General features: G+C 39.4%; 1 protein-coding gene across 2 annotated transcripts; it reads left to right on the top strand.

Annotated features, from left to right (window-relative positions):
* Positions 1 to 17,578: 17,578 nt before the first annotated feature.
* On the top strand, positions 17,579 to 19,446 carry LOC147900725 (ras-related protein Rab7). 2 transcript variants are annotated; one of them, XM_087375478.1, is made up of 7 exons: positions 17,579 to 17,785; positions 17,879 to 17,905; positions 17,998 to 18,097; positions 18,170 to 18,316; positions 18,395 to 18,475; positions 18,578 to 18,723; positions 18,847 to 19,442. In XM_087375478.1, exons 1-7 carry the CDS (start codon positions 17,733 to 17,735, stop codon positions 18,911 to 18,913), a joined length of 621 nt encoding a protein of 206 aa, XP_087231604.1. In that variant the 5' UTR covers positions 17,579 to 17,732; the 3' UTR covers positions 18,914 to 19,442. The 2 variants fall into 2 exon arrangements, with proteins under 2 accessions (XP_087231604.1, XP_087231603.1); XM_087375477.1 differs by having other exon boundaries at positions 18,170 to 18,475; positions 18,847 to 19,446.
* The last annotated feature ends 229 nt before the right edge of the window (positions 19,447 to 19,675 follow it).

Here is a 19,675-nt window from a genome sequence, read left to right as displayed (position 1 = left end):
ATCTCTCTCATGACTTTCAACATTTCTATGATACTCGTGGGATTAAGAGTATGTTACAAAAGTATTACAGCGTTTCAATATGGAGGGGGGGAAGGCAGTGAGTACTCCATTGCCTCCATATGTGAAACTGAGTCATACAGATAGTCCCAAATCAGATGAGGAGAGGGCCATGATGGCCAAGGTTCCTTATGCATCAGCGGTTGGGAGTCTTATGTATGCTATGATAGCTACTAGACCAGACATTGCATTTGCAGTGGGAGTTGTTAGCCGGTATATGGCTAATCCAGGAAAGAGGCATTGGGAGGCAGTTAAGTGCATCATGAGGTACATGAAGGGTACCAAGGAGATGTGCATCTGCTTTGGTAAAGGAGACATGCGTGTACTTGGGTACACAGATTCAGACTATGCAGGGCATGTGGATAGTAGGAGATCCACTTCTGGTTATGTGTTCACCTTTGCAGGTGGTGTAGTGTCATGGATGTCTCGTGCACAGAAGTGCGTGGCTTTGTCTACCACAGAGGCTGAGTATGTTTGTTGCAGCCACAGAGGGTTGCAAGGCGGTTATATGGCTTGATCGGCTAGTGGGAGATTTGGGGACTCATACAGGTGTACCGACATTGCATAGTGATTCCATGAGTGCTATTCAGCTAGCACGGAATCCGGTCTTTCATGCAAAGACCAAACACATTGAGGTCAGGTACCATTTCATCAGGGAGGTACTTGAGGACAAGCGCATAGAGCTTGTCAAGGTTCATACAGATGATAACCCTACAGATATGCTGACGAAGAGTCTACCTAGTCAGCGGTTTGAGTATTGTCGTGTATTGATGGGCATTGGATAGTATGCTCACTGGTTGTTCTCCCTTAAAGGCACATTTTCCTTTAAGTGGGAGGTTGTGGGGGTTAAAGGTCACTGTGCCTTTACTCTGGTTATGTACAATACTCAAACACATATATAAATGAATGAAAAAGAAGATTAGGGTGGTTCTGCACCCACCAAACTTGTGTGGCTCTCTATCTCTCTCTCTCCTTCTTCCGTTCTTGCTTCCATTGAGAGCACTCTCAATTTCATATGGCAACCAAAAACTATGGTCGTGCCACTAGGAAACGGTCTGTCGCTCTACTTGGCAAAGATGTGGATGTACAAAGTATCTATTTTCCACCCACAAAGACTGGCCTCATTGATCTCATGTCTAGAAGTTTCCAATACTGTGACCATGGATGGTAGCTAGAAAAGGATAGCAGTGGTGGCGAAAAGAGCCTGGGTGCCAATGCAACCCAACAGGCAAAGAAAGCAACAATCAACTCACTTTTTTGGCTTCTTTGAAGGGCAAAGTGAAAGATTTCAGAGTAAAAAAAGAAGGCACAAAATGCATTAGAGAGGTTCGGATACAACACATCTACATGCATCAAGAACTTGTATTGTGAGATTATCCTTCTTGTCTTCCACACCATAGACCCAATTGTAAGCATATTTGTATAATGAAATAGTTGAAACAAAAGAACTTTTGCTTTCTATGATAGATAGTATCTTTGTTTTAGTTCAAATATATACCCCTCATCATACAAAGAGTGGCAACCAATGAAGTGCATATTGGGATTCTTTGATGCTTTACATGGTGCTATTGGGGAGCTTTAGTACAAAGGTATACAATCAACGAAGCTAGCTGAATCGGGTATATTTTTTAATTCACTTTTATCAATTGATGGACAATTCTCACTCACACGGTTTATTAAAAAAGCAAGATCTCCCGGCATGGAGTATAGTGATTGGTTAGTCCGTGATGGAAGCATCATAGAATCATACAGAGCCAAACTATTTTCAGAAGTACAACATTCCCTGAAACCAAATATTGTTACCAGGATAGTTAAAATCAATGTTTTGCATGCCACTTATAGTTTTTGTAGAACTTTTTCAGGATTATCCAGTTAAAGTTTGTAAGTCAATGTTGAATTTCAAAGAAAAAGGATATGGTGAAATTCCAATTCCACAATTTTTGGATAATGGTTGGGATAGAATGGTGGCCAACAATGTGTATTGTGAGGTTGCTCATAACTCCATCAACATTAAGTACATGATTGCCTCGCAAAACTTTATTTTTTCTTTTTACTATAAATGCAATAGGATGATAGGAACAAAACTTGTGGCAATGAACCAAGACGATTGTTCTTCAAGTCCAATAATTGAAATAGATGTTATTGAGAATGACATCCTTCTAACATCCATCTCACTGGGACAATGCTGCACTCTCTCTTAGTTACGCAATGACATTATTATGGAGGCTGAGAACAATATCTGCAAAGAATTTTCATTCATTTTGAACATGAAGTAAGTTGGTTTCCACCCTATGTTCCTCCTAAATCTTTTGTCTTTACATTTGCATGATACATTCATCTATCACTTCTAAAGTTATGATATTGCTAAAAAAATATTTTTGTAGATATTGCAAAGGAGTGAAAGCAAAATTCAATGCAAGGACATTGTAAATAGAATAATTGAGATAATTTAAAGCTATTGACTTCGGGTATTACTTGCAATCCAAAAAAGAAAAAGTTAAGATGTGATGTATTAATACAAAATGAGAACAAGTATCATGTGTTTTACTACTATTGCTCAGAATCTTTCTCTTGACTTTTGTGCAGTGGAGACTCCTTCTGAGAAGATTGTCTTTAGCTTCTTCCACATGCTAGTCAGGCGGCTGGCTGCTGATATACATCCTCTTGATGATTTGACTCCTCCGTGGGCTTGAGATCGGCGTGTTGCAATCGTACTTCCTCCTCGTGCATCGACTCAAGCTCGTGTTACTTTGATGTCTCTGCCTCCTCATGCATGGGCTCGAGCTCATGCTACTTTGATGTCCCTGCCTCCTCATGCATGGGCTTGGGCTTTTTTGGTAGCTCTGCTTGGAGAGGATCAATTGCGGCTTCTCCTTCCCCATCCTTTGAGAATTGTTCCAGCAGGTCATCAACACCAACACCCTCTAGAATATCTTCTAGATTGCTAGCGATAGGGACATTTTTGTTGGCCTCCTCAACCTCTTTTCAACCCAAATATCTTCAAGGCCTTTTGAGGCCTCTACTGTGTGGAATATCTAGTCTAGTGCTAGAGAAGGGGAAGAGACCTCTAACAGCTTTAAAATTGTCTTTGCTCTGAAGCTATTTACATATTCAGAGCCAAAACTATCCTCTTTTATCTGCAATAATAAACAAAGTATTTTTTCAATCTTTTTTGTACCAATGCATTGAATTTAGAACTTCTTAAATAGTATGCAATAAAGGTGCTTACAAATTCAGGCTATGTCTTTGAAAAGTATGTGTCCATCATATATTTTGCATTTATTAGAGTCCTCCATCCACAAGAGAAAGGATCCTCCTGTTGTGGTGTTTGTTTTATCAAAATAGAATGCTAAGATGTATATTGGACTACGATGAGTGCTAAAATAAGAGAGAGATACAGATAAGTTTCTATGATTACTGTACCTACTGCAATGACATTGGTTGAGATGAATTTAACATCTTTAAATTTGGATTACGGAGGTCTAGTGTATCTATTAGTCTTTTGAGACAACTACAATCAGAATGAAGATTGAGGGAATGCATAGTGTTAAATTAAATTGGGCAACAAAATATAATATTCATACTTCTACATGTGAAAGCGATATGGTTGACTTTTCCAAGAGATAACATAGAAAACATGTTTTGCAGCAAAAGTATGTGGAAGACTGACTTAACATTCAAAATCTTGGTGGGTGACTTTTAAAGAGTTAAAGGTATAGCATAACTTTTGTTGTATGTCCATATGCACCAAACTCCAGTGATTGCTGCACAAAAAACAACAAACATGAGGGGATTAGACCAAGAGGGTGTCAATACAATTTGAACATATCAAGATTTTGTCAATAGAGGGTATTAGTGGAAAAGGTCATGGAACGTACTTTGAACAATATGGGAGGAGAAGCACATCAACCACATCGAGATTTCAAAAATGGAACCACTTGGAAATGCTTTTTGTTGATGTCTTGTTATCCTTCAACTTGAATGAAATAGCTGGATCGACTATATATATAGTGTGCTGAAGGTTCTGGTGGATTAACTCTTCAAAATACTACAAAAAACCACTTCACTTAGCCTATGAAAAAGTGCCTGCTACAAAGACATAAACACAATTGGCCTTGAAAGATACACTTACTATAGAGCTGCAAGAATGATTGTGCAAGTGACATGGTTTTCTTTCTGTGCTAAAGCACTTATGCAATCCTATGCCAAATCCCAGCTCATATCATCATTCACAATCTTTATAGATATTCTGATCCTTGGTCCAAGTTGCAATAGCTTCTATTGAATTTGCAACTGCCTCAGTAATGTATGGGATTCCAAGACATACACTATTTCTTTAACTTGCTCCCTGAGGGACTCTTCATATGCAAGCTTGTGCCTCTGGTCTCATGTTGGTAAGTGACCTCTATTATCTTTATTGCATCTGCTTTAGGTTTCTTGACTGGAGGTATCAACAGGATATCTCTCATTTTAAGACCATCCCAATCCTCTACATTAACGATCTTGTCATATCTATACGTGACCCTTACAAGTATTTGGATATCTTTTTTCATTATAGTCACCTTGTGTGCATGTGTTGCTACCAGCATTGTGTCTTCGAAAAACTTTATGAGCCACTCTTTAGCAACTTCTTGAAGAGCAAGAAGTGCAATCCTTCGCCATCTAAAGTCCACATTCCAATTGATGCATATTGCCCTCACAAGCCTCTGGAATGGTGCCATGGGTACTGCATACCCAATGGATTTCTGGGACTTCTTGATCTCCATCAAGATAGGTCTACCTTGGCTAACTCTTTTCTTCGTGTTCCTTCCTAGCATATGCATAGACTTCCCCTTCTTTGAGGATTTTGAGGTTGATGGAGCTGTGTCATCCCCCACAATCTCAGGTCCCTTACCTTTCTTCTTGGTTGTTGCTTTTGTTCTTGCCATACTCTTTGTTGTCTTCTCCTAAATATAAATCCAAACATAACTAAGAAATAAGCCACCCAAACATTTGCTTGAAAAAGCAATTTGGAGCAAAGATTTAAGGAAACTAATGAAATCGCATTTTAGAGCAAATCTATCGGTAGCATACTCTAGCGGCATACTTCAGCAACATACTCCAGCAACATACTCCTAATTTTGATGTAACATACTCTATAATGCAGACGTTTTCTTCTGCTAAGATAAATCCAAACATAACAAAGAAATAATCTAGGCAAACATTTGCTGGAAAACATGATTTGGAGCAAAGATATGAAGAAACTGATGAAATTGCGTTTTAGAAAAAATTTCTATGTAGCATACTCTAACAAATAACTTTGATGTAGCATCCTCCTAAATTTAATGTAGCATACTCTAGAATGCAGATGAGATGTACTTGACAGAAATAAGTCATATAGTGTCTTTGAGAAAAAGCTAGAGAAAGGCCATTTCATCTTAACAACAGGCAGGACACAATGACCCCTTATTGTTATGAAGGTAATATGAGATTGATGGGTGACAGATTGCTTACCTTGGCTTGTGTCTCCTGATGATATATAGGTCCAGGTGATGGTTCAGGATGGGGAGCTAGAGCTGCAGTGGGTATGTGTGATGGAGCTAGTGAGGTTGGATAGCACAAGATAGTAAGGAGGCAACTGAAACTAGAGATAGAGATGAAAAGCGAAAGTTAACTCTACTTAGTGGTGGCTTGGTCTTGAAATATGTGCAAGCAATGATTAGCACTTAAATGGACGTGTACCTAGAAGACCATTTTTCGCACGTACTTGATGCCAAATAACTGTGTCAATATGCTCTTCATTGAATTTAGATGTGAAGAGATGGATTCTCCTCTATCCAATTTTAAATCACAAAACTTGATGAGCAAGCTAAACTTAGAGCTGGCTGACAGGACTGATGTGACTTGCATAGATAATTGTGCCATCTCCTCTTATCTTCACTTCTCTCCATTCCTCAAACAGTTTTGATATTCTTTCCTTTTCTCCAACACCACATCCTTATCTGCATCTGGACAACATCATCACTGCCATCATCCCCGCCTTTCTGCACCTGTGCAAGAGCCATAGAAAAGTCCCCAAGGCTAGCCATGGCAAGAAAAATCTAGGTATTCATATATCCCACTTTGGAATCTGCTATATTTATGGGCAGGAGTGTTTTCTTGATCTGTGTTTGTCTAAACCTCACTTTTCCTTAGATCCTCATCCTTGTTCCATAGAGGATAGGATTGTTTTCCAAAAAATACGAATTGAGACTCTCTTAGCTAAAAAAGGCCCCATAACGCGTTTATGATTAAAACATGCTATGTTTGCCATGATTTGCTTGAAAATGCGATTTGGAGCAATATACTTGAATTGTTGTGCAATTATATCTAAAATGCATAGAGAAAGACCATTTTACCAAAAAGACTAACCTTATTAGTATGTAGATAATATGAGCTTGATGGGTGTTAGCTTGATGGGTTGAAGCACAAGGATTTTCTTGGAGAGGTGTATGAGTCTTGCAACAAGTTGATAGTTGAAAGATCTCAAGTTGTCAATAATAAAACCTTTGTACATATCGAGGACATTGCTGGAAATGACATGATCAGGTATCAAATGTACAAGCTATTTGATACTTTTGAAGACTGCATCAAGGGAATCTACACCGTACACAAGGGCAATTGTAGGATACTTGAAGTCACTTGCATTTTCCATGTACATACACTATGCTGATGGGCCAGTTGAGGACACAACGGATAGTGATGAGGAAGAGGAAATAAAAGAAAATTTGGATATACCATATGTGAAAGAGAAGATCGACCAAAAGAGGAGGAGCTTGCAATTGTAGCATTGGATCTAGTGGCTCTAAAAAATGAGACACTAAGAGATGCTGTCCTAGTGGATGACATTGAGGTTAAAAGCTCCGACATCACTGTGCCCATTCTTACCTCTTTCAACGTTGAGGGAAAAGAGCATATCCTATTGTATGACATACAGTGCCTCTTTAATTTGAGAGAGGATTATGCAATTGCCCTTAATGCTCAGTCTTGCAGGGTCGACAAGGAAGTAAAGATTGATGACAATCCTTTGTTAGAGATGGAGGACAAGTTCAATCCTTCAAAAGAATTGTCCATCTGTTTTGAGCAAGCCAAAATGTCTGAAGATGTGGATGAGACAATCTTCCAGGAAACACAAGCACAAATGAACCTCATAGCAAGCTTGGATATCAGTCAGAGCTCTGAGGGGAAGGAGGAGATGCGTATCTCCTTGTTTAACGATGATGTGCTCGAGAAAGATGAGAATATTGAGGTAAAGCACCTATCTTTCTTGAATTTGGAGTTTAGATATGCAATGTAATGGTTTGTTTCTAATCTGAGTGTGTTTTGCATATGGCAATTGTTCATTGAAGATGACACATTCCTCCTGAGGGCAGTTGGAAGTAGAAGCCTTTTGCATTATATTAAAGACATGTCTACTGGCTGCAAAGATATTGTTTTTTCACAAATTGCTTAGTAGCAATGGAGCTAATATTACTTATTTTTTCAAGTGTGTCGAAAGTTTTGGGTGGTCATCCTATATCCTGGCAAATAGATAAGATCATTCTGATAGAGAAGCAGTATGATTTAATTATTTTTGGGTGTTATGCTAGAAAGCAAGGCTCAAGAGCTGGTTACTTTTTGACATATACTGCTTGGGCACTATCTTGTGTTGTAAAGAATCCCCTTGCCTTGGAGGGTTATGGAAAGCATAAGCTCATATGGAATTGAGAGCCTTCTTTAATGGCCCTTCCCGACAAAACAGACGAAGAGCAAACTGTGATAACAACAACTCTTGCACAAGATGAGAAGAGTTCGGTTGCTCCTCAGCTCAAGGAAAAAAGGTCTCCAATCAAAGTCACAAGAAGGAGTCCAAGCAAAGTTGGTAAACCATTGGAAACATAGCCTATATGGCATTGTATTTTACAAGATGGAAGTAGAGTTGAATTGTGAGAACACTGTCACTTTAGAATGTCTTAATTATGTTTATGTATATTGGTGACAAAAAGTCTCTACATTTTGAAATAGAAATATATGTATTACATTTCAAATATTTCAATGATTGCATACAATGACACAATAAGTGCTATCTTCTTATGAATGAAAGATCCAAGTAGCAAATTTTTTCTTGTTACATTAAATGATTTAGCACTTAGCTTCTATCTACCCATTTGTGGTTTACAAATATCTTTGAGTGCCTCCACTGAGCATGTCTTTGTGCTGCACTTGAGTTCTCCAAAGTCTGCCTCCTTTTTTCCTTTTGAGCCAATCTGAAAGCTAGCTTAACCTGTGATGTATTGACTTTCTTCTTGGCTTGAAGCCTTCGTAGTATTCCTCGATAGAACCACTGAAAGACTTCTTTTAAACTATTGGCTTTCTATTTTCCTCCAAAATGTTGTGTATGTCTAAAGAATGCATTCCATGCCATGTAGTGTGATTTCTCCAATCCCTGTGTGGACCCAATTGCAAGGCATCCATATTTTCTTTACAAAGAAAGGAAGGTGATTGTAGATTATATGATGTTTTGATACATAGGCAAGTGGGCATTAGAAATACATAAAAATAATATTGTTTGCTTTAAAAAAATACATGCACAAAAACAAGATATTGTTCTTACCATGTAGTGAGTGATGTTACATGTTGTCCAAGCCTCTTTCATTGCCTTTCCAAAACTCTTTATCGCTTCTTCAAATTCTTGTTGATCATTCTTGCTCCAGGTAGCTTGGTCACAAAAAGAAAAAAGCTTATCTAAGCATTTCTACACTTCTTCCTTGACATCTCTTGCCAATCTATCTGCTTGATGATCTTTGACAGCATTGTGTACTTTTCTCCACAAGTTAACTTTATCCTCGATACGTATGTTGTTTTACTGCCATTTATTTTTGTTTTCTCTAGATGAGACAAAAATCTTCTAGCCTTTACTCCGCCAATAGATGACTTGATAAGGACATCTTTTCCATTTGTAGATTTTTTAAGATCCTTTGTAATATGTACATCTCCTCCATGGTGACCAATTTATGATAGCACTGATTCTAATGATTGTAGTGTCTCTTTTCTTTTGCTCTTGGGGTGAAGTTTCCATGCAAATCAAATATATAGGAAAACTAGTTTCTCAATGATCCTACATAATGGATGCAGTGTACAACTGTGAACATTGCATAATCAGCTCTACTTTCTGATACAAAGTCTTCAAGAACTTCACGTTTTACCTTCTTAAACTTTTTTTCCTCGATCACGTTCTTTGCAACAACAGTGGAGACTAAACCCTTCATTTCTTTGACGGGAATTAAATTGGGATCAACGTTTTCTTTTTTAGGTCTCAAAATTTCTCTGCAACAAGTACACTTTGCAATATCACAAATTTGCTTGCAAGAAAGACACACATACAAATACAATGGCCAAACAAGATGTGCTCTTACCTTGCTTTCTATACTTTGTGCTTACATCCTCCAATGCCAGCTTTTAACTCCGCAATGTTTCGAATTCTCTTGCTTCATTGTCTGTCTCCAAGAACCGTTCTCTTCATAGCTCATTCTTTGTCTTTGAATTCTCTTTGATTTCCCTCTGCATTTGCACTTTCAAGTATGAATTTATCGACATTTATTGCACCTTTGCCATTCTCTTGTACATTTCTGCAGTTCAATGTTGAGTCAAAATGAATCCTTATGATCCATTGTTCCCATCACCCACAAACCTCAATAGCATTGTCAGATTAGAAAATGGAAGGCTCAAATTTCTCAATGGGCATTTGGCTAAATTTGTCCATCGAACCATAAGTCGATATGCTGGGAGCCTGCTCTTCTCATGTTTTCCTTTTGCATCGCATTTACAAGTAGAACCTTTCTTGTTTTCTGTAGTGGTGCATATTGTTCTTCCAAATCAATGTGCAAATGGTGTAGTCACTTCTTTTGAGGTTTTCTTCAGTAGTATGGTTGCATGCAACCATCTCGTGAGGTTTGGTTCTTCCTCTTGTGTGCTTTTTATAAAACTCATCAATAATCTTTCGCAGTAACCATTCAAATATTTGAAAAAACATATTAGTGATGGGTTCTTTATGAAAGACGGCCGAAACACTGTCGAAAGAGATGCAAAATCTATATGGAGAGTTTAATACAGCATCTTCTCACTTATTTAAAAGGACTTCTTTACTCCTCCTTGGACTGACACACTTGTAGTCCTGAACTAACATATATCCCTATTTTATTACTTTCTCCACATTTTAGAGAAAATATAAAAGACAAAATAGTGAATTTCTTACAGGGCCCCAAAATGAGCTCCCTTTTTTCCTAATGCCTTTTGGGTTATGCTCGATGGATGATGTCTTGGTCAACATGGCCCATAGTCTTGGTGAATTACAATATCCCACCATGGCTAACAATAAAGAAGAGACATGCCCTACTTGTGCCAGGTAAGTATAAGGCTAAGAATATGGATGTGTACATGGCAACTTTGATAGAGGAGCTCTAGACCTTATGGAGAGGTATACATGTTTGATATTTCTAGACTTTTGAGACATACCGATGACATTTTCATAACGGGAATTTTGATGTGGACCATGCATGAATTTCCAAGATATGGGGAGCAATCAGGTATGTACTTGCACATTTGGGCATGCCTAATGATACTTTTATGCCTAGTGATGTGAACTATGCATGCGTTATTATTACCTTTTTATGCATGCATGTATAACTTGCTATAAGTGGGTACTATGCTTGTCTTATTTGTGGTGGCGGTGGTTAGAAAGACCTTGCACAACACTCCAAACATATGAGGAAAATTGTTTGTGAACATCATGCTTGATACCTTCCGCTTAACCATCCTACGCATGGTCAGCCTAATCCACCACCACCCTATTTGAAGGCAATTACCTCTTGGAGGGAGAATAGAGAGGAGCCTCCTGGAGGTATGAAGAGACTATCGATATTTCACCAGCTTCCATATTGGGGCCAGTTGTAAATCAATCATCTCTTGGATCCCATGCATATCTTCAAGAATGTGGGGGCTTCTATTTGGGCACACTTGGTTGGTGACAAAGACACAAGAGGAGCGAGAGAAGGATCGCAAGCCATGGCACCGAGTGTGTGGTCCAAAGTGGTTCTCCCAACCAAAAGCACCATGTATCCTTTCCAAGGGGGAGGAGGCAATGGTCAAGGTAGACATTGACTCTTTTTGACACCAACTGGACACATGCGTTTCTTGAAAGGAGAGATTATAAAGGACAATAAGCTTAATGGCCTAAAGTCCCATTATTGGCACAAGTTCTTATAGGTATTCTAAATGCTTGAATGCTTACTAGAGCTATGATTTTCCTCATGCTTAGTATAACTATGATTGTGATGCATTGTTATAATTCCTTTGTTGCTTGAATAGTTTATCCTCCTAATTATAGTGAAAGGATACTTATCAAAAGATGTTAGAAAAGCCATCTACAAGATCAGTGGCATTGTGAGGTATGCTTATTATCTCTGTATTGAGCATAAAGAAGGCTAGGGTGGACTCCATCAAAGCTGTGTGCTTTCTTGAGAAGAAATTTCCCTCAAGCATTATGATGACTCAGGTGCACTTGCTTGTAACATAATTGATGATGTCACCATTACAGGAACCGTTCAGTGTCATTGGATGTTTTTCCTTGAATGGTTTATGAAAACTTTGAAGGGATTTATAAGGAAAAGGGCAAGACCCAAAGCAAGCATGGAAAAAGGTTGGCTTGTGCAAAAGTCAATAGTATATATCATGGAGTTTCTTGCAGCCATGGATCCCCATATGACACACATTTGGCATAACTATGCTAATGATCATATTATTGCCGAGGTCCCCCAAGGAAAAGGGATTGAAAGAAAGATGAGTGAAGAAGAAAGGGAGAAATTCAACAATTTTTGTATCCTTAATAGCAAGGAGATGCAAAAGTGGAATAAGAGATATGATTAGCCCAAAGCAGAAAGAGTAAATGCAAGGATGAGATTTAGAGTTTTACATAGCTGAATGCAATCATATCCATGGGATCTTGCTCTTCTCCCAAAAGACATGTCACATGATTGGCTACAAAAGGCTGCTCGTAAGCCAAAGATAATCGAGAGATAGTAAATGAGCGAGAGCGAGAGTTTGTGCAAGAATTTACGGTACATGTAAATTTCTTACCTTTTGACTGACTATAATTTATTCATGTTTACAATCACTATAAAATGCATCCTCATCGTTTCAACGATGTTCTTTTGTAATACAAAAAGTACACTGCATTATGGTCACATGGGTGGCATTTTCATGTGGAATGCATCGATTCAAAGGGAGCCACATATGATTGTGGAGTCATGGCCAACGTCATACAAGATAGCTGAGCAAGTGCTTTTGATACCAATCTTCTCTCCTCAAAATTAGATTATTGTGGGACCATCTATGAAATCTATGAAGTTAAGTTTAGACAATTTAGTATTTTCATTCTTGATGTAAAATGGTTTAGAAGTATCTAGATGGTACCAATGCTACAGTCATGAAAGACAGAAGTGATTTCTTTGCCATAGACTCCACCAAACTCTGGACCGATGAAAGTGATACTTTTGTTCTTCCCCATCATTGTGAGCAAGTACATAGTAACAAATTAACTAAGATAATGCCTTGGTTTTTAAAGAATTGGTACATGTTCGTATATAATTAAGCATAAATTGATACAATTGATGGCATTTAATTTGCATCTTTCATAGGTGGTCTTCCATCCGGATCATTTTGATCCAAGATGGTGGTATGTTGTCCAAGTATCTCTTTGAAATAAACATACTTTTGAAGATAGGGATGTGGATACGAAGATGCCACCAATGGATCCAGTTGATCTTGATGCATCTAGGAAAGAATCTGAAGATCATGTTATGGGCTAAGAAGGAAGTGCATATAACGACATCGTAATGGAGGAAGGTAGAGATCATGACATTGGGGAAGAAGATGGGGATCATGTATCACCCAATATTATCGAAGAAGTTGAATTAGAGGATCAAGTATTAGGTATACGTACAATAGATAATGATGATATAGGTGATCTATTGGGGAGTGGTGGGAGAGAAGAGATGCATCATGATAAGAGTTGAGAACACAAGAGAAGACTAAAATGTGTGTCCCATTTATTGTAGAGTGCGTGGGAGGTCAGCCTAAATCAAAGTCACCTCTCCTACATCAAAGGAGATTACTCCTATATCATAGTCACCTCCTTAAGACAGGGCCTTGCATTACATCATTGGCTATGTCATGGTCCATAGCATTAAGTGTGCTTTACTACACATACACACACACACACACACATAAACACCAATAAGTAGCAAGGATAAGAAAAGAAGAATAAAACAACATAGATTATGCTTTTACTTTGTTTCATAAGAATTGGGACAAAAGAAAAAGAAATGGAATTCATTGATGTGTGGATATGCTTGATTTGTAGGATGTAGAAATCCTTGTATATGGATTTGAGTTAAAAATATATGGTCACTTGCACAAAAAACAATTGGTATTTTAAAGCAAAGGCTCGAACGACTCTCTTATTTGAATGAAGCAGTTTCTTCTCCTTTGTAATTTGTTGTGTTTTTCAAATTAAAGAAGAGAACACTTTTTTCAATTGATAATACTAGATATTTTTGGGTTCTGGCATAAAATGTAAGTAATATTTTATGCATTCTTTTTTCATAAAAGTACTAGTTTTTAAAAATATTCGACATGGTGTATATTTTGTCCCTCTAATTTTGAAAAAATGCACATTTTTGGGGTTTTTTTTCCCAAAATGGAGTTGACTTGTTTGCATGATTTTGTTGTCTTTTTTTATGACTCAACGTTGCTCCCTATTTTGGCCCAAAAGATGAGAATTTCAACATCCTAAATTCTCATCTTTTGGGCCAAAAGAGGGAGCGCATTAATGTGCTCCCTCTTCTGGCCCAAAAGATGAGACTTTTGACATCCTGTATCTTTTGACTTACAAATCCAAATGTGGTCATGTTACATATCAAAACGAATGGCAAGGCATGATTTATATTATTATCATGACCTTCTGCACCAATAAGTAAAATTTCATGCATCAAAATATGAATTTAATAAACATTTAGCCGATTTGTTGCATCGGATCTAGAGGAAAGTTTGCCTAATCTGTACCATGTCAATATGTTGTCTATTTTGGCTTCTATTATTGATTTCTATAAGCAAAGATTAATTTGTTTTGAAATTTAATTCATTTTAAGGAAGGGATTTACTTACTCTTTATATTTTGTTGGATTAGTGGGATGTAAGAGGTATTCATTAGGGAGGGATTTTTTGCAAACTAAAAAACATGGGTTTTATTCAAAGAGTGAATGGAGTTTCAAAAACCAAACATTTGCACATGCATGTAATATGGACTATTCCATTCAAGGAGTCATAGGAAACTTTTGACTTGTGTATAAGATTTCATTGGTGATCTCACTTATGTTGGTGGAGAGAGAGAACTTGATCATGGAGGATTACCAAAATTTGAATGAGGAAAAGTGAGCGAAGATAGGGTGTGTCTTTACTAATGATGCCTTGGCAATGACATAGGTCCAACTCTCTCATGGACTTTTGAAGAACTTAGACAATTTTTCTACTAAATAGGGGATTGGTCAATCTATATTATTTTTTTGTTTTGATTGTTTTTTTAGGCTCGCTCTCTTTTTCTTGCTCGCTTTTTTTTATTTGCTATAATCAAAGTGCAATAAGCTGGATGCAACCTCAAAATTTCTAGCACCTGCTTAACATGTCTGATGTGTTCCTGCTTATTCTTACTGTAAAAGAGGATGTCATCAAAAAATACCATCACACATTTGTAAAGAAGAGGCTGCAAAATCTTGTTCATGAGGGCTTGGAAAGTAGCCGATGCATTGGTCAATCCAAAAGGCATCATGTTGAACTAATAGAAACCTTTCTTTGTGTGAAAGGTTGTCTTATGCTCATCTCCTTGTTTTGTTCTGATATGATGGTAGCCTGACCTCAAATCAATCTTAGCGAAAAATTGAGCATTCTTGAGTTCATCCAACATGTCATCTATCTTAGGGATCATAAACCTCTTCTTGATAGTGGCCTTATTCAAGTGTCTATAATCAATGCACATGCGGTATGAACAGTCTTTCTTCTTTATCAGCAGTATTGGGGATGCAAAAGGAAAAGTGCTTTTTTTTTCCCAGAGAAAAGAAACTTCTATTAATGCTTGAAAAAACCTCGTGCTTCTAGCCTCCATAAAGGTGCCGGAGACAGCGAATACAATGAAACGGTTGTTAGGACAGAAAAAATAGCCTGTTCTTAGGGCATCGGCTCTGTGCCTAGGTTGCCTCATGGATGGGGGCTAACAGACATGAAGATGGTCTATACATCTAGTGGATATCACCCGCAGAGAAAGTGTACAAAATCCTCATCGGCCAAGCCTCGCAAAAGCAATCCTGTCTTTTGCAGTCCCTCTTGGACCTAGAGTGCCACACTCCCAAGTAGCGTGCAACATGATGATGATATCCTACCAGATGGCCACTAAGGTGGTCGCCGGAGTCATCATCTGTCCCCCCATCGCCTGACTACAATGAGCAACCAAATGTCCAGGTCGGAGAGATCTCCTAACCATGGATCCTATAAGCTGGCCCCACTGGGTCGATGGAAAAAGCATGCCCACCCTCTGTGAGCCATGCTACCATCCCCCAAGTCCCTCTACATCCGCTATGTATTGGTCACTATTTGAAAAGACACAAGCCAGATCCTCTGAGCAGCTACGTAGCCCCATAGGCAATGGGAGATTGTCTCTAACACACCCTCTGCACAAGAAAGGCATCTGCCATCGACTCCCATCTGTTCTAGCCAGGGGCTTGTGGCCAATCCTCCATGAGCCATCAACCAAGAAAAGTAGGAGATCTTCCATGGTCTCAGGTTGGACGAGGCCAGAATTGTGAGATGACCTCCTTGGCAGCATCTGCTCTACCCAGTGTCACTCCCTTAATGGGGTCCAAGCTGTGGCCTCTAACTGGATCTGATGATGACTGATGCGAGTCGTGAAGAGAAGAAGGCACCTCCTCCACTCTGTCTAACTCTCCTACCTGCGTCGGCTAGAACCACTCCCCTAAGTCCCACAGCAAGTCATGAAGAGGCCAGCCCTCCTAGACCCAAACGCACCATAGTTCTCCTTCCAAGCCTGAAAAAACTGTATTTGGGTCAATGTGCCATGCTTTGCCTAGTCAGCCTACTCCTCGGATCTACTACCACTCCACCACCCACAAGTTAGCCACATTCTAGCCATCACTCTTTTGTGTCACTATCCCCTGAATTTTACATGCATCCTTTAGTATATTGGTAGCTATTATACTCCATGATTCCATCCTTTGGTATATTGGTAGCTATTATACTCCACGATTCCATCCATTTCATTCCTTCTCTGTACACTTCGGTGATTTTTGTGCCTTCCATCGTATCCTCTTGTCGTCCATCTCCAAGGTGTTCTCTCTCTCTCTCTCTCTCTCTCTCTCTCCATCCCCCCCCATCACTGCTCATCCGCTCGTTACTGCTCATCTGTCCGTTTGCTCAGCTGCATCGCCCGTCTCACTGCTCATCTGCCCGTCGCTCAGCTCCATTGCGCCCGCCTCTGCTCATCTGCCCATTGCTCAGCTCCACGCTTGGGTTGCCCTATTGCTCAGCTTCAATTGCTTGCCCGTCGCTTAGCTCCATCGCTCGTCACTTAGCTCCATCGCTCGTCACTTCGGTGGCCTCGTCACTCGTTACTCTAGCCCTCATGCCTCAGGCTCATTGCTCAAGCGTCGCTCGTAGCTAGTCAATCAGCCTTGTCGTTCATCACCGTCGACCAACAGCTAGCACATGTTTTATGGGTTGGTTCCCCCTCACATGATGCTCTCGGCAGACCTCTCAATGTCACCTATTCCTGGGGGCTATTCTCCGCCTGTGCCTATTTTGCCGCCCTTTCTTCCCTACAGAACCTTTGCACACAAAATAATTATTAGTTCCTAGCTTAATTAACCGGGCTAGTTTGTTTTGGCTAGGTTAGATTAGATGGTTGGTTAGGTCTCGTTAACATTGGGTCAAGTTAATAAGTTGGGGTTAGATTAGGTCAACCTAACTAGGGTTAGGCTAAGTCATGATTAGGTTAGGCTAGACTAACTACCTGACCTAACTGTCCTAGCTTGTATACCAGCCCAAGGCCACTAGCCAAGGACAGATGCAAAATGTCGCATTGTCACCCAAGAGAGGTTAAGTAAGCCCTACTAGTTTTTCATTGATTTCTCCTCATCCACTTTAGCATTGGTGCTCAAAATTCATCAGCATCTTTCTCAAAGAATCAACCAATAGCAACTAGGAGGGCTGGGTGAAATTTGTTTCCAAAGGAGAGAATTTGATGTGAGGTTGCCGAGAAGAATACGTGTCGGCACGGGTAGCAGAGAGGATATTTCTCTAATTCCTATGAGCCAGAGGTGCACCCTATTAAGGGTAAATTACAGCTAAAAGGGCTCAAGAAATGGTGTAAGTGTTAATGGGAATGGGGCTAGAGGGGGGATTGAATGCCAGCTCATATCGTTCTGTCTGCTGCATCGTAATAAAAGAAATCAAAATCCAAAGGAACTGTGTTCTTCTTTCAATTTCGATCTGTCTTGCCTCTCCATCCATCAATCGCAATTCAATTCATAGCTCAAATCGATCCGAGCTCTTCCATGGCTACTCGCAAACGAACTTTATTGAAGGTTATCATCCTTGGCGACAGCGGGTTTGTGCTCCCCCCCTTTCCCTCCTCCTTCTCATCTCATTTTTCTTTCTCCTTCTCTTCGATCCTTCATTCTTTGACTCGTTTGCCTCGCAGAGTTGGGAAAACTTCTTTGATGAATCAGTATCCTCGCTCCCCTGCGATGCATTCTGTGCTCGCCTTGCTTCTCTCATTGCTTAGCACCCGATTCTGTTTCCTTGATCTTATTACGTTAGATACGTGAATAAGAAATTCAGCAACCAATACAAGGCAACCATCGGAGCGGATTTCCTGACTAAAGAAGTTCAAGTGGAAGACAGACTCGTAACTATGCAGGTACAATTTTTCCTGGCAGATTTTGACTTTTGAAAACCTACACCGTACATGCTGACGCTTTCAGGCTCGCAGATTTGGGATACAGCTGGGCAGGAGCGGTTTCAGAGCCTTGGCGTTGCTTTCTACCGGGGCGCAGATTGTTGTGTTCTGGTCTATGATGTCAATGTCATGAAGTCTTTTGACAATTTGGACAATTGGAGGGATGAATTTCTTATTCAGGTAATCAATATTGAGATTGTAGCGGTGTGTCTCGGTAGTGAATGCTTTCCGGATTTTCTTGAAATGTTAACTTCGCAGGCAAATCCATCGGATCCAGAGAACTTTCCTTTCATATTACTTGGAAACAAAGTGGACATTGACGGTGGAAACAGCCGGGTGGTAGGCATACTTACGCTCTTCTTCTCTTTTGTTGTCAATTGTGGTTTAATACAAGTCAGATTTTACAACATGTCATATGTTTGAATGCTTCCTTGTTTTCAGGTGTCAGAAAAGAAGGCCAAAGCCTGGTGTGCAAGTAAAGGCAACATCCCTTATTTTGAAACCTCAGCTAAAGAAGACCTTAATGTAGATTCGGCATTTCAGTGTATCGCCAAGAATGCTTTAAAAAATGAGACAGACGAAGAAATGTAAGCTATGAAGTACTATACCCTTAATTCCATTCTCGCTTTTGGGGATCTAGGCAAATCATGAATTATGGGATCTGTGAGAGAGTAAAAAATTTCTCTCTGTTTTTTTGTTTGATGCTGCAGTTATCTTCCTGATACAATAGACCTCTCGACTGGAAGGACACAGAGAACTTCCGTTTGTGAATGCTAGGCTGTGATGGAAAATTGCTGGGGAATTATGGACTGCAGGTTTCCAAGGTTCAGGCGTTCAACAACTGTGGCACTTTTTGTGGCAAGTGGGGGGGGGTTGTAGGATTTGGTGGAAGGATTACGGTGGAGTGGATTCTTGAATATCTTTGAGGCAGGCAACCTTGGCACTTGTGAATGCTTGCCACTTTTTCTTGCACTAGCATTAGTGTTTCATGTCCTTGCAGTTAGAGAATAATGTACAATCATCTTGATTTTTGGAATATTTGAAAACCTCATTGTTTTGAATAGGCACAGGGGCATTTTTCCAGCTCATTGAGTTCTGGGAATATGGATAGCAAGTGGTATCTGTGAATACAGGAGAGGTTAGCAATGACATAAATTTAACTTTTTTTTTGAGCTTGCAATACCGAAACTGTAAAATGTGAATACAGATGTTTATGAATATGTATACACTCTCCCACAATGGATGCATTTTTTCCGAGGGATTTCCTTCTATTGGTATGCAAGTCAATTGGAGATGCAAATTGTGAATTCTTAATCGAGGTCGACTTATAATGTACTGTGTAGGCAGTGCCTCAATTATGAATGTGAATTCGTTATGTCCTTTATCAAGTACGTTCTTTGTTCTACCAGTCACGAGTTTCTGTAGTACTGGCTGCTTTTCTTAATTCCCCCTAACTTTTAACTTTCCTTTCTAAATGCTTATCTCCCAATTCTTTTTTACCCCTTGTTTCACTAGTCAATAATTTCTGTAAAACTGGCT

This window comes from Dipteris shenzhenensis, chromosome 6, assembly GCF_047967505.1.
Source record: "Dipteris shenzhenensis isolate YYH24624 ecotype China chromosome 6, Dip_SZ_1.0, whole genome shotgun sequence".
Taxonomy (NCBI): domain Eukaryota; kingdom Viridiplantae; phylum Streptophyta; class Polypodiopsida; order Gleicheniales; family Dipteridaceae; genus Dipteris; species Dipteris shenzhenensis.
Note: the sequence above shows the minus strand (reverse complement) of the source record. Positions and strands in the feature narration are given on the sequence as shown.

Coding starts and splice junctions, on each gene's coding strand:
- LOC147900725 (XM_087375477.1), top strand. CDS start 17,733: ATGGCTACTCGCAAACGAACTTTATTGAAGGTTATCATCCTTGGCGAC. Junction 18,098..18,169: donor ACAGACTCGTAACTATGCAG/GTACAATTTTTC, acceptor TCAGGCTCGCAG/ATTTGGGATACAGCTGGGCA. Junction 18,476..18,577: donor ACGGTGGAAACAGCCGGGTG/GTAGGCATACTT, acceptor CCTTGTTTTCAG/GTGTCAGAAAAGAAGGCCAA.